Source organism: Martes martes (genome assembly GCF_963455335.1).
Source record: "Martes martes genome assembly, chromosome: 14".
NCBI lineage: Eukaryota > Metazoa > Chordata > Mammalia > Carnivora > Mustelidae > Martes > Martes martes.
Window position 1 is genome coordinate 39,563,452 of NC_137902.1, and position 14,947 is coordinate 39,578,398.

The 14,947-nt window shown below is 36.6% G+C and overlaps 1 protein-coding gene across 1 annotated transcript in view; it reads right to left on the reverse strand.

The window, feature by feature from the left end:
* The window catches only part of LOC308354975 (mitochondrial import inner membrane translocase subunit Tim23), a 30,904-nt gene that overhangs the window by 12,866 nt on the left and 3,091 nt on the right, over positions 1 to 14,947 (reverse strand). The window contains exons 3-5 of the mRNA XM_080822881.1: positions 5,839 to 5,932; positions 5,438 to 5,522; positions 1,201 to 1,259 (exon numbers count right to left, since the gene is read on the reverse strand). Of these exons, the coding sequence (XP_080679007.1) occupies positions 1,201 to 1,259; positions 5,438 to 5,522; positions 5,839 to 5,932 (238 nt within the window). The remainder of the gene's footprint in view (positions 1 to 1,200; positions 1,260 to 5,437; positions 5,523 to 5,838; positions 5,933 to 14,947) is intronic.

The window sequence follows — 14,947 nt, forward strand, 5'->3', positions numbered from 1 at the left end:
CCAAAACTATCTTTCTCCCACACCTGTAAAGACTCCTAGTAATCCTTTTCCTTATACTTTCTCAAAATTATACCATGTTTGACCCATCAATATTACACCGAACTCTGCCTTACAAATCCTGTTGTGATGTTCTTATACTTCTGTAAAGGCTCTTACCATTTCAACTTCTTTAACTGAAACTGAACTTGAGCAGAACATTGTGACTGATCATATTACACTGGGAACACACAAGACAAATGGCCATCCCAGTTCACCCATGACTGAGAGTTTCCTGGAGCACGAGATCTGCGGTGCTAAACGAAGACAGTCCCTGGACAGACCAGGATGGCTGACTAGGTATATAAGCATCCAAACAGAAACAAAGAAGGGTGACTCTATATGGGGTGGGAGCAAAGGTGAAATGAGCAGGATACAGAAGCAGTCATTTCCTAGGAAAAATGTACTGCTTCTAAATCCCGTGGCAAAGCTGGGATATTATTCTCTCACAACAGATGCCTCTTCTATCTTTTCAATAAGATGCTTGCATTTTCTTTTACTTAATCTGCCACCATTAAGAGATTTTCAGACTTTCTACCAATTTACAAAAACACTCTTAGCTGTTAGAGTGTAGGTACCAAGGTAGTATAATTTTTAAAAGCCATGAGTCATCAAGAGTCAATCATTCATAAACAATATAATATGAAATACCTTGGTCCTAAGTCCTACTAAATGACCCTTTGCTTAGAACTACAAATGTCTTTATTATCTACAAAGGCCCTATTGCAACTCTGGAAATTAGGTCTGGGAAATCTCCGAGGTAAAGAGAATGCTGAACGGGCTATTAGGAAAACATACGAAGAGGGATGAATTAATCATATCTTACTACAGAACCGCTGAACCTTTCCTAACATACAAAGGCATTTGACTTGGACCTAAATTATCTGGATTTTCTATCTACTTAAAACATGATTTGGTAACTTGCTTGGACAGGAGAGCATGTAATACTGAAAAAGACTTTTAAAACACTAAGAAATGGTATTAGTATTACTTTGTTATATTGTTCATAGTCTTTTTCCTAAGTATTATCTACACTATTCATCACAATAGATTTAACTATTATTTTTAATATCCTGAGGCCAGAATTTTGATTAAATTGTTCGTGATAAATATACATTCTTTCTTTGCATTAATGATTTATTATTAAGTGAGATCTCTACTTACCCAGAGAACCTAGAGTATTAGCCCAAAGTGCCCCTTGCCTAGTCACCATGTTCAAAATCCTACCAGGGCAGAAAGAGAAAGAATTTGTGCTTAGAATCACCATTTCTCTAATTTGAAAAATCATAACTATAGCTATTTACAATGTATAAATCCAACGGCCAAAGTTATCTTAATTTTATTTATTTTTATTTATTTTTTATTTTTAAAAGATTTTATTTATTGGGGCACCTGGGTAACTCAGTCACTAAGTGTCTGCCTTTGGCTCGGGTCGTGATCCTGGGGTCCTGGGATTGAGCTTCTCCCTCTCCCACTCCCCCTGCTTGTGTTCCCTCTCTCAGTGTCTCTGTCAAAAAAAAAGGATAAAATCTTAAAAAGAATTTATTTATTTGAGAGACACAGAGAGGGAGGGAGAGAAAGTGCAAGCAGCAGAAAGGGGAGAGGCAGACAACCTGATGGGGGCTTGATTCCGGGACCCTAGGATCATGACCTGAGCCGAAGGCAGATGCTTAACTGGGTGAGCTACTCAGGTGCCCATAGTTATTTTTAAAAAGATTTATTAACTTATTTTAGAGAGAGAGCAGGAGCGGGGGGAAGGGGCACAGGGAGATGGAGAGAAGCAGACACCCCACTGAGACAGAGCTTGATCCCAAGACACCTTGATCATGACCTGAGCTGAAATCAAGAATCAGATGCCCAACCAACTGAGCAACCCAGGTGCCCTCCAAAGTTCTATTAATTTAATTTAATTTTTTAAGATTTGTATTTATTTGACAGAGACAGCGAGAGAGGGAACACAAGCAGGGGGATTGGGAAAGGGAGAAACAGACTCCCCATCGGGCAGGGAGCCAATGTGGGGCTCGATCCCAGGACCCCGGGATTATGACCTGAGCTGAAGGCAGACACTTAATGACTGAGCCACGCAGGCACCCCCAGTTTTCTTTTTCTTTCTTTTTTTTTGAGATTATTTATTTGACAGAGAGAGATCATAAGCAGGCAGACAGAGACGAGGAAGCAGGTTCCCTGCCGAGCAGAGAGCCTGACCCGGGGCCCAATCCCAGGACCCTGAGACCATGACCCAAGCTGAAGGCAGAGGCCCAACCCACTGAGCCACCGAGGCGCCCCCAATTTTCTTAAATTTAAAACTTACCTCAGTATTTCCTCAGAATTTATTAAGGATGATTATATAAATACAAATAAAGGTTAAACCTCCAACATTTTCAGGCAGTGAGTAAAGAAATTTATTATTTTTAAATATAAGTCAAATACAGAAAGGCTCTGAATGACAACCTAGAATGTATTTTATAAAAAAGCTTATAGTAATTGATTTGCATTAAAAAATACCATTATAATGGACAAATTAGCTTACAATTAAGTTTTTTAGCGAAGAATATACTTTGGATGTTAAATAGGATCAAAGCGTGGGATACTGTAGAATATAAAGCAGAATTAAAGGGAAATACTCAAAGAGAAGGGAAAAGCTGTCCAACTAGAATGCATGGAGAAAGCATCCTGTGTCTGCTCCCAGGCTAGAGCGAAGCGGCCAGAGTGAACGCTCAGCACACTCTCAAGGAAGCACAGTTCTGCCTTGCACCAGTGCCAGCTGTCACCAGAACAGTGACAGAGGCAACCGGAGGAAGAAGACAGGACATTCCTCTCCCAGCAGTGTAACACCATCACAGGAATGGGTCTATCCGGACAGCTGACTACTGCTGGAAATCACGGAATTACAGTAAGAGTGAAAAAACTTATTTAATGCAAGTAAAAACTCATTTAAATTAATGCCCAAATAACAAAAATTTGTATTATTTCTAAAAGGCTTTTAAAAAATATTAGTAATGAAGTATATTGTTTCTAATTAATTCTGTTACATATTTCCTAACATTTTAAGTTCAGCATATTGTTGTCATATGTAACACTGTTTTAAAACTAGTAATTTTCATTACTGCACTGCTGGAAGCACTGCAAACTGGTGAAATTGTTTGGCATATGACTGGGCAATATATCTCCACATACTGGGCCCTTACCTGCTTTAATCACCTCTCAATAACCCTTCAAGGCCGAAAGCAGAAAAAACTTACCTAAGATCACAAAACAGTAAGTAATGAAACTAGGCTTTGAAGCTACATAGATCTTTCTGGCCCCAAACCTTATCTTCTTTCCATTTTTAGAGGCTGTCACCTATTTTATTAATTTTATTTTTCAAAGATTTTATTTACTTATTTGAGGGAGAGTGCAAGAGAGCACAAGAGGGGATGAGGGGTAGAGGTGGGGAGGGAGAAGTAGACTCCTCATTGAATAGGGAGCCCAATGCAGGGGTCAATCCCAGGACCCTGAGATCATAAACTGAGCCAAAGGCAGCCACCTAACTGACTGAGCCACACAGGTGCTCCAGCTGTCTCCTATTTTAAATGCTTCCTATTTAGTAAGATCAGAATTGTTATATAAAAATGATATATTTTAAAAATCTTATCTAAAAAATACAAACCAATTTGACTCTCTCCAAAAATTAATAACTATCACTGTTTTAAGATACAAAAGTTATCTTTTCCAGGAGACCTTCCACTTTCTTTCCTTTTTTTTTTTTTTTCTTAAGATTTTATTTATTTGACCAAGAGAGACAGCGAGAGAGGTTAACACAACCAGGGGGAATGGAAGAGGGAGAAGCAGGCTTCCTGCTCAGGAGGGAACCCAACAGGGGGCTCGATCTCAGGACCCTGGGACCATGACCTGAGGTGAAGGCAAATGCTTAAGGACTAAGCCACCCAGGCGCCCTCACCATCCACTTTCATATTTAATAAGATGTTAGGGACTTGCTTCAAAGTAATATGGGAGAGAAGAATGAGATGGAGCACAATTGGTCCCAATCCTGGTTGACTATTGAGGACGGATTATGGTTCATGGGTCTTCACTGTACTATTCTGTCTACTTTGGTATATTTTCAAAATTTTCTATAACACAAAAAAGTCAAAAATAAAAAGTATTAGAATAAGGGACAAATACACTTTTAAAAGATTTTATTTACTTATTTGACAGTGAGAGGGAGAACAAGAGTGAAAGCACCTGAGAGCACAGGCAGGGGAGTGGCAGGCAGAGGAAAAAGGAGAAGCAGGCTCCCCCAGGAGCAAGGAACCCATTATGGGGCTCAATCCTAGGGACCCGGGATCATGACTTTAGTTAAAGGCAGACACTTAACTGACTGGGCCACCCAGGTGCCCCGGAGTAAGGGACAAATATTAATATAAATGTAAAAATATTCAAGGGTGTGGCTTAGTAAAGCCAAGATCCACATCCTAACAGGAATTTGAGAAACTTGACAAGCCTTCAGGATTCCCAACATCTAATTTAGCAAACCTGCTGCCGCCTGCTGGCTAAATAACATACAAAGAAAATGGAGCTTAATGTGTCCTAAAGCAAAACCAGGAGCCATAAAGTTAGGTAAAACTAAATATTGAATTACTTAGAGTATCTACATGGACTGGTCATGTTTACTTCTTAGGCAGGGTGAAGACATCTGTACTTTCCTTTCTCCACAACCTTGAATTTCCTGAGAGAAGACTCAGGAACTACCACTAATTTCCAGGAATTTTGTGATAGATTTTCTTTAGCCTTCTTTCAGAAACGGAGTGTGAACTCAGTAAGTAGTTCAATTCAAATGACAGCATATCCAGCAATCACTCTTACATGCTTATTTCTTTACTACCAAGTCCTGTGGTTTTTGCATGCCCTCGAACAATCCAAATAATGCAGCAACTCAGCAACTTGAAAAGCATGCCACAGAGGCCTACAGAATGAAAAGGTAGGTAAGTTAGGTTGGGGTAGCACTAGCTAATTGAGGGACACTGACCAAAAATCACTCCTTTTAAAATGTTAGCCTCATGTTGGCTCAATAGTTTAAGCATCTGCCTTCCGCTCAGGTCATGATCCTGGGTCCTGCATCGGGTTCCTGGCTCAGTGGGGAGCCTGCTTCTCCCTTAACCCTTTCTCCCTGCTCGTGGTATCTTTCACTCTCACTGAAATAAATAAATAAAATCTTTTAAAAAACAAACAAAACAAACCTTAGCCTCAGTAACCTGATTCCTTAGTTTCTTTTATTTTGATTAAGAAAATTAAAAAAAAATCGATCAAAATGAATGTCAATCCTCTAAACATGTGTAATCTCAAGATTGTGTTCATCAGGTCAACAAAGTAGGGGTTAATATTCAAACACCACTACATGAGATGATTACATAAGACTTACTGTACGTTTCTTGGTTTGGACCAGGACATGTTCTGGGTTTCCTTCAATCCTAGCCGTAGACCATTCATTGCTCCAAATGCAGCCCCTAGTGAATCACAGTAAAAAACAACTGCACTTCTGATTCTTTTTTACTTTTATTTAATAGGAAAAAATAAAAACGTAAATAATGATCATTTACTTATTTACTATTATTAAAAATTCTATTTTTAAGTAATCTACACACCTAACATGAAACATGAACTTAAAACCCCAAGATCAAGAGTCACATGGTCCACTGAGTCAGCCAGGTGGCCCTCAATAAAGATTTTTTAAAACCCTGAAACTAGTACTTGAATTGCTTTTGATTTTAAGAAATTGTGCCTACTTGGATTGAGGACAGTGAAAAAAATTATCATACCCACCTGTCATACAACATCCTCCAATGGTAAAGAAGGCCAGCTCAAATCTGCCCCGGGTTTTATTAGCTCCAGTTGGTAAAATAAACTCATCTGTATCCTAAAGGGGAAATAACAAAAAACAAGCTGAGCTCCCCTCAAAACCCAGTACTTAAAAAGTATTTTTTAATTTGTCAAATTCACAAAAGTAAAACCTGAGATTAACTAAAACTCAACTACACTTAGTCAAGCATAAATTAAAACTTTCTGCAACAGCAACACCTAAATCAAAGTCAAGTGAAATGAACTACACATACAGTTACACTCATTAGTTTTTAGGAGGCATTCTCATCAGAACTTTGCTTTTCAATTAAGTTTAACCGATTGTATATAATAACTTGCCTTACTTAATGATAAATATGATGCAACATGCAAGAGAGTTTAGGAAGAACAGCTCTAGAGAAAGGTAAACGGAAAGGTAAGAGAAGTAACGGTTTATTCGATTGAGATACCACTGTGGAAAAAGAACTCTCATTCTATAGCTACCATTTATCAAGCACTATTTTACTATTATCATAAAAAATGAGCAGAAACTATAAAAGCATAACAGTTTGGATCAATTATGCAAGGGCAAAATTACCTTCTTAATTCTTAACAGTTTGGGGAAGCATCTATTTTAATAATCTTAGACAGCTATAATCTCTTTCTAGTAAATGCATATACAAATTTGATATGAAACCCATGAAGGCTATCCAAGAATCCTAAGTTGAAAATGCTACTGTAAGAGCACAATATGATTGATCCTATAATACAATACACTCATACAGAACACATTCAATATAGGTTTGCCAAGCTTTCTATACAAAAATGGTTAAAATAAGCCATAAGCACACACCGCTGGCAATTTGCTAACAAGCAAACATCACTTTACCAAATATGGCACTTCAGTAAATGCATTCCTGGTTAGGGAAACTGCAGCTATGCACTGGTTTTTGATTTCTGGCTTATGCATACATTCTCACCAAAAAGTGCACAAATAAGCAAGCACATCTACTCTCATCACACAGAAAACAGTCTGTTGGGCAATAATAAGCCAACTCTGAAGAGATCCCGTATCATGATATACATGGTTTCTCAAAAGTTTTGGACCTTTAAATTAATCACTTAGTTTTAAACTGTACTTCTGGCTTGGAATTTTTAGAAATGCTATATTTAATGAGGTATATAAGTCTTCAACCTAGAAATGGATCGCTAACTACAAACAGGAAATTTTTTTTAAAAGGTCAGGATGAACATTAATAAGCAAATTGCATGTTATCACCAACTCAACTCTTTGCCAGGGTCAACCATAATAAAAGTACTAAGAGGACTGAAGGCAAATGTACATCAGTTCACACACAGAGCCTCTTGAAAACAATTTCATGGTTAGCTGTCATTGGGGCTTAATCTTTTAAATGCAATTAGAATGTACTGTTTCACTTCTTAATTTTTTAAAAAGATTTTTTTTTGTTTACTCGACAGAGACAGAGATAGTGAAAGAACATGAGTGGTCGTGGGGGATGGGGTGGTGGGGAGAGGGAGAAGTAGGCTCCCTTCTGAGCAGGGAGCTGGATGCACAGCAGGAATCGATCCCAGGACCCTCGGATCATGACCTGAGCTGAAGGCAGATGCTTAACCAAATAAGCCACCCAAGAGCTCCTTAAATGTACTGCTTCACGTAACAAAAATTTGCAAAGACTTTTTTGAGGGAGGGGACACTGGCCAAATTACATTAATCCTGGGAGAAAACGAAAAGGCTTTTGATTTCTATAAAAATATGATTAATAGCTTATTGTTATGAAAAAAACTTCTGCAAGCCAAATTTGAACTGCAAGAAATAAGCACTTAACAGGTTGCTCTTGAAGTAAAGATAACACATGCATGTAGGGAAGATACACTGAAAAGTTCTTGTGCTGAGGACACTGTAACAATCACCAGTACCACTGTTTGCCACATAGAAGAGAAATGCATCCAAGGATGGGCACCACTGTACCTGATAAAATAGTCAGAAGGCCAAGATTATGTGAAATATTTATATTTCAACTGGAGATACTGGATGTTAGAAATATTCAAATTCATCTTGTTTTTATACTGGATGTTCATCTGGCCTAAAAAGCGGAAGATTATCTACCAAATGTAATTTTTAATTTATCAGTGACGATGCAAAGGTGGTGACAACACAAAGCAATAGTAAGAGAAACCACAAATAGTGCCTCAGATAAAAGCTGTTGACAAAAACCAGTATATGGTGAGTTCACATGTAGTATTTAATATGTCTCTGTACTTCAGAAGTATGGAAAACTGTTCCATAAAATTCAGTTTTAACTAAGGTAACCTTTAAATTTAGGCTTTCCATGGTTTTTATAATGAGATGAGAAAACCTTTTCAATTCTGAAATCCCTTTTGCATCTGAATGGAAAAGGTCACTACAAATGTTTGTGATTAAGCAAGAATCCCAATTTTTAAAAATTGATGTCTAACCTTACCAAGCCCCACCTAGCACTGGAGGGTCACAATGTTATGTATTTATGTATGTATTTATTTATTTTTTATTAACATATAATGTATTATTAGCCCCAGGGGTACAGGTCTGTGAATTGCCAGGTTTACACACTTCACAGCATTCACCATATTTTTAAATGGAGCTACAGTACAACCTTTAAGCCTAAATTCAACATTTAAGGAAAACACATGTGACTAGTTTTGAAATTTTGAGTAAAATACTGAGAGGTACTTCTGAAATAAAATCAATAAACATACACTGCAGATATTTGACAAACATTTCCTGCAAAAACAAAGAAGTTTTAAACAAGTCCCAAATCAACTTGCTTCTATTGAAACACACTGAAGAAGAAATGCAGGCAATTACTGTCAGTGATTCAACTTGAAACAAAAAGTCCCAACCACTACTCTTAAAAAACCACCCCAAAACCCATTCTATTTACTGATGTGTAATTCAAATACCATACAATACACCTATTTAAAGTGTATAATTCAATGGTTTTTAGTACATTCAGTATTGTACAACAAAGACTATCATCTTTAGAGCATTTTCACTATCCCAAAAAGAATCCCATACCTGTTAGCAGTCATTCTCCATTTCTCCCCTACCCTGGGCAGCTACTAATCAGTCTTTCTGTCTCTTTATATTTGCCAATTCTGGACATTTCATGTACATAGAATTATACAATATATGGTCTTTTATGACTGGCTTCTTTCATGTAATAAGCTTACAATGCTCGACCATGTTCCAGCATGTATCATCACTTCTTCCTTTTTTTCCTGCTAAATATCTCATTGCATGGAGATGCCACATTTTGTTTATTTTTAAGTTGACAGACATTTGGGTTGTGTCTATCTCCTGGCTATTTAGAATAAACCTGGTAAGAGCATTCATGCACAACCTCTTGTGTGGACATACGTTTCCAATTCTCTTGGGTATATATCTGAGTAGATTACTGGGTCATATGGTAACTCTATTTTTCATATTTTGAGAAACTGTCCAATTCTCTTGGGTATAAATCTATTGAGCAGAATTAGTGGGTCAAATGGTAACTCTATTTTTAATATTTTGAGAAACTATCAGACTATTTCCAAAGCAGCTTTTTCAATTTACATTTCCACCAGCAGTGCATGAAGGTCCAATTTCTCCATATCCTCATGAACATCAGTTATTGCATGTTTCTGATAATATCTATAGCAGTGGTGAAGGAGTATCTCACGTCGGTTTTGTGATTTGCATTTCCCTAGTAAGAGACATTAAATATCTTTTATGATTATTGAACATTTCTCTATCTTTTTAGGGAAACATCTACTCAAATCCTTTACTCATTTTTATTTTTAAAGATTTTTATTTATTTTTCAGAGAGACAGAGAGAACACAAGCAGGGGGAGTGGAAGACAGAGGGAGAGGCAGGGTCCTTGCTGAGGAAGGAGCCTGATGCAGTACTTGATCCCAAGACCCTGGGATCATGACCTGAGCTGAAGGCATATGCTTAAGATTAACTGACTTGAGCCACCCAGGCGTCCCTAAAGCTATAAATCATTGACATTAACAACTGAGAGGAGGAGTACACACCTGTTAAAGAAGAAGTGTTTTTCCATGTTACGGAAGTTAAACTGGTAAAAATTCTAACTAGATTTATAATTTTAGGATGTTAAATCCCCCAGTAACTAAAAAGAATATAACTATAGAATATATACAAAAGAAAATGAGAAAGAGATTTAAATATTTCACCGCAAAAAATAAATCAACTAAACACAAAAGACAGTAATTCAAGAAACGAAGTTCAAAAAAGCTAGAAGACATATAGAAAACAAATAACAAAATGACAGAAATCTCTCCTTATCAGTAATCATTTTAAAGATAAGTGGATCAAACTCTCTAACCAAAAGATATAAGACTGGCACAATAGATAAAATGCCAGGATCCAAATACACTGGGGGTTACTTTCATTCCAAAGACACAAAAAGGTTCAAACTGAAGAGATAGAGAAAAAGATATTCTACGCAAATAAAATCCAAGACAGCAGGGTGGCCATACTAATATCAGAAAATATAGACTTTAAATAAATGAAAGGTTACAAAGAAAGAGAATATTAATAAAAGGTCCAATACAACAAAAAGATTCAATTATAAACATTTATACACCTGGTAACAGGCCATTAAAATATATTAAATATAAAACAGTGGAATGAAAGGGAGAAATAGAAATTTCTACAGTTATAATTGGAGACTTCAATACTCTATTCTCAAATAATAATCATAACCAGACAGAAAATAAGGAAATATGAGCACTAACATCATAAATCAAAGAACAAACAGATCTAACAAACATCTACAAAACACTCTACCTATCAATAATATAATAGCATAGACATTTTTCTCAAGTGCATGTGGGACATTTTTCCAGGACAGATAATATTTTAGGACACAAATTAAGTCTCAATGGATTTTAAAATATACCATACAGACTATCTTCTCCAACCACAATAGTGTGCATTAGAAATCAGTAACAGAAATAAAATGAAAAATTCACAAATTCATGGAAATTAAACAATACACCCATAAAACACCAACAGATCAAAGAAGAAATCATAAGGGAAATTAGAAAATATTTAAGAGATCAATAAAAAAGAAAACACAACGTATCAAAACTTAGGAGATCCAGTGAAAATAGTGCTAAGGGGAAAATTCAGAGCTATAAATGCTTATTAAAAATATCAGAAAGATCTCAAATACACAACCTAATTTTGCAACTTAAGGAAACTTGAGGAACTAGAAAAAGAAATAAGAGAGTACTATAAAAAACTGCATGCCAACAAATTGGATAACCTTGATGAAATATACAAATTCCTAGAGACATAAAACTCACCAAGAAACAGGCCTATAATTGGTGAGAAGTGTGAAATCAGGAATAAAAAATGTCACACCAGGGACACCAGTGTGACTCAGTTGGTTAAGGGTCCAACTTTTGATTTCAGCTCAGGTCATGATCTCAGGGTTGTGAGATAGAGCCCAACATTGGACTCTGTGCTAGGCATGGAGCCTGCTAAAATTTCTCTTTCTCCTTCTCCCTCTGCTCCCACCCCCCACTTTAAATCCATGTTCTTTCTCTCTCTAACACAAAACATAAGTCACAACCAAGAAAAGCCCTGGACCTAATGACTTCACTTGTGAAATCTATCAAACATTTAAAGAATAACTAACGCCAATTCTTTTCAAACTTTTCTAAAAAAACTGAAGTGGAGGTAATATTTGGTATAAGGCCAGGATTACCCTCATACCAAAGTCAGACAAAGACACTACAAGAAAACTACAGACCAATATCCCCTATGAACACTGACGTAAAATCCTCAACAAAATACTAGGAAAACAAACTCAGCAGTATATTAAAAGGATTACACACCATGACCAAGTGGGATTTATTTATGTAATGCAGGATGGCCCAATATATTAAAACTGATCAACATAATACACTACATTAAAAGAAAAAAGGGGGGAAAAAAACCCACGATCACCTCAACTATGGCAAAAAAAGCATTTCACAAAATCCAACATACTTTTAAGATAAGAAGAATTCAACAAACTAGGAGTAGAAGGAAACTACCTCAACATAATAAAAGCCATATATGAAAATCCCAGTGAACATTATATTAAAAGGTAAAAGATAAAAGTTTTCCCTCCAAAATCAGAAAAAGGTAAGGATACCCATTTTTGCCACTCTTCTTCTGACATAGTACAAGTACCCTGATATCTGTAAGTAGAATATCCCTATGAAACCTCCTGTAAGTCAAAATGTCATAAAGCAAAGAAGCAATTATCATAAACTTATATGGAAAAATGTTTTGAGTATTCCTAGACCCAAAATATAACCTCTCCGTGTTTTCTGATACCTTAGGACACAGCTTGCTATCAAACACACAAAATAAATCAAGATAAAGCACAGATGCTCACAGATAAGCTGCGATGGCTTGATGCTGAGATGCTGAGTGCAGATCCCCAGGGAGGAGCTTGATGGTGCCACTATAACAGCTCACTGCAAAACAAATGCTGAATGCTATTTTTGCTTTTTTGGTAAAAGCAAAAATTCTCTTCTGATTTCTTCTGTTCAGCATAAACAGGTACTACATACAGACCTACAGAATATAGATCTCTCATGAAGGTGAAATGGAACAATGTGAACTTTCAAAAAGCAGGAGATATTTGTACTAGATGTTCTAGCTACAGCAATTAGGCAAGAAAAAATAAAAGGTATCCAAATTGGAAAGGAAGAAGCTAAATTTTCTTTCTTTGCAGATAAAATAATCTTATATGTAGAAAATCCTACATATTGCACAAGGAAACCTATTAGATCTAATAAACAAATTCAGCAAAGTAGCAGGATACAAAGTCAACACAAAAAATTAAAAGGATTTCCATATGCTAGTAATGGACAATTTGAAAAGAAATTTAAAAAAGCAATTCCACTTATAATAGCATCAAAAAGAATAGGGGTGCCTGGGTCACTCAGTTGGTTAAGTGTCTGCCTTCAGCTCAGTTCATGACCCCAGGATCCTGGGATCAAGCCCCAAAACGGGCTCCTTGCTCCACAAGGAGCCTGCTTCTCCCTCTTCCTACTGCTCCCCCTGGCTGTGCTCTCCCTCCCCTCTCTGTTAAATAAAGAAATAAAAAACCGTATCTTAAAGTAAAAAAAGAATAATACTTAGGAATGAACTTAACCGATGAGGTAAAAGTCTTACACAATGAAAACCATAAAACCTCTTAAATGCAAACAAAGAAGAAAGGGAAACATAACCCATGTGTGCGGGTTGGAAGACTTAATAATGTTAAGATATCCATACCATCCAAAAGAATCTACAGATTCAATGTAATCCCTATCAAAATACCATGTTTTTGCAAATGGAAAAATCCATCCTTTAATTAATATGGAATCTCATTGAACCCCAAACAGCCAAAACAATCTTGAAAAAGAACAATAATCGGGATGCTTAGGTGGCTCAGTTCGTTAAGTGTCTGCTTTTGGCTCAGGTCATGATCCCAGGGTCCTGGGACTGAGTCCTGCATCGGGCTCCTCACTCAGCCGGGAGCTTGCTTCTCCCTCTACCTGCTGCTCCTCCTGCTTGTGCTCTCTCTCTGACAAATAAATTAAAAAAAAAAAAAAGAAAGAAAGAAAGAAAGAAAGAAAAAAAAAGAACAATAATCACATTTCCTGATTTCAAAACTTACTACTAGGCTACTGTAATCAAAAGAGTGTGATACTGACAAAGACAGACAGACCAATGAAACAGAATAGTGAACCTGGAAATAAACCCTCGCATATAGTCAAATGATTCTGAACAAGATTGCCAAGACCATTCCATGAGGAAAAAACACTCTTAACAAATGAGGCTCTGAAAACCAGATATCCACATGAACAAGTAAAGTTGGATCCTTACCTAACACCTAATAAAAAAATTAAACACCTAATATAAAAATTGAATGGATCTAAATATAAGACCTAAAATCAAAAAACTCTTAGAAGAAAACATGGGAGAAAAGCATGACACTGGATTTGGCAATGACTTCTTGGATTTGACACCAAAGCACAGGCAACAACCAAAAAAAAGAAAAATAAGGGGCGCCTGGGTGGCTCAGTGGGTTAAAGCCTCTGCCTTTGGCTCAGGTCACAATCTCAGGGTCCTGGGATCGAGCTCCGCATTGGGTTCTCTGCTCGGTGGGGAGCCTGCTTCCCCTCCTCTCTCTGCCTACTTGTGATCTCTCTCCCTCTGTCAAATGAATAAATAAAATCTTAAAAAAAAAAAAAGGAAAATTAAGAACTGGCCTTTGTGAAAATTTAAAAATACTGTGCCTCAAAAGATAGTAATCAGCATAGTAAAAAGGCAACCCACAGGATAAAAAGGCAATCCACAGGATGTGAGAAAATATTTGCAAATCATGTTATCTGATCAGGGGTTAATATTCAGAATATATAGAGAACTTAAATTCAACAGCAACAATAAAGACTCAATTCAAAAATGGACAAAGAACTTAAAAATAAGCATTTCTCCAAAGGTATACAAATGGGCAAAAATCATATGAAAAGGTGTTCAACATCACTAATCATTAGGGTCATGCAACTCAAAACTACAAGAAGCACCACCTCATACCCATTAGAATAGCTATGATCAAAAAACCGCAGAAAATAACAATTGTTGGTGAGGATGTGGAGAAATTGCAAACCTTGTACAGTTCTTGGGAATGTAAAATGGTATAGTGCTATGGAACACAGTATGGCAGTTCCTCAGATAAATAATAAAATTTACATAAGATCCAGTAATTTCACTTCTGAATATATAACTAAAATTAAAAGGAGGTTCAGGAAGAGACATTTGTACACTAATGTCCAGAGCAACACTACCCCCAATAGCTAAAATATGAAAGCAATCCAAGCGTCCAGGGACAGATGGATAAGCAGAATGGAATATTATTCAATTAAATATCAGCCTAAAAGGAAGGAAGTTCTGACACATGCTATAGCATAAGTGAAACTTGAGAATATTATGTTAAATGAAATAAGCCAATCACAAAAAGACAGATACTATAATTCTACTTATTT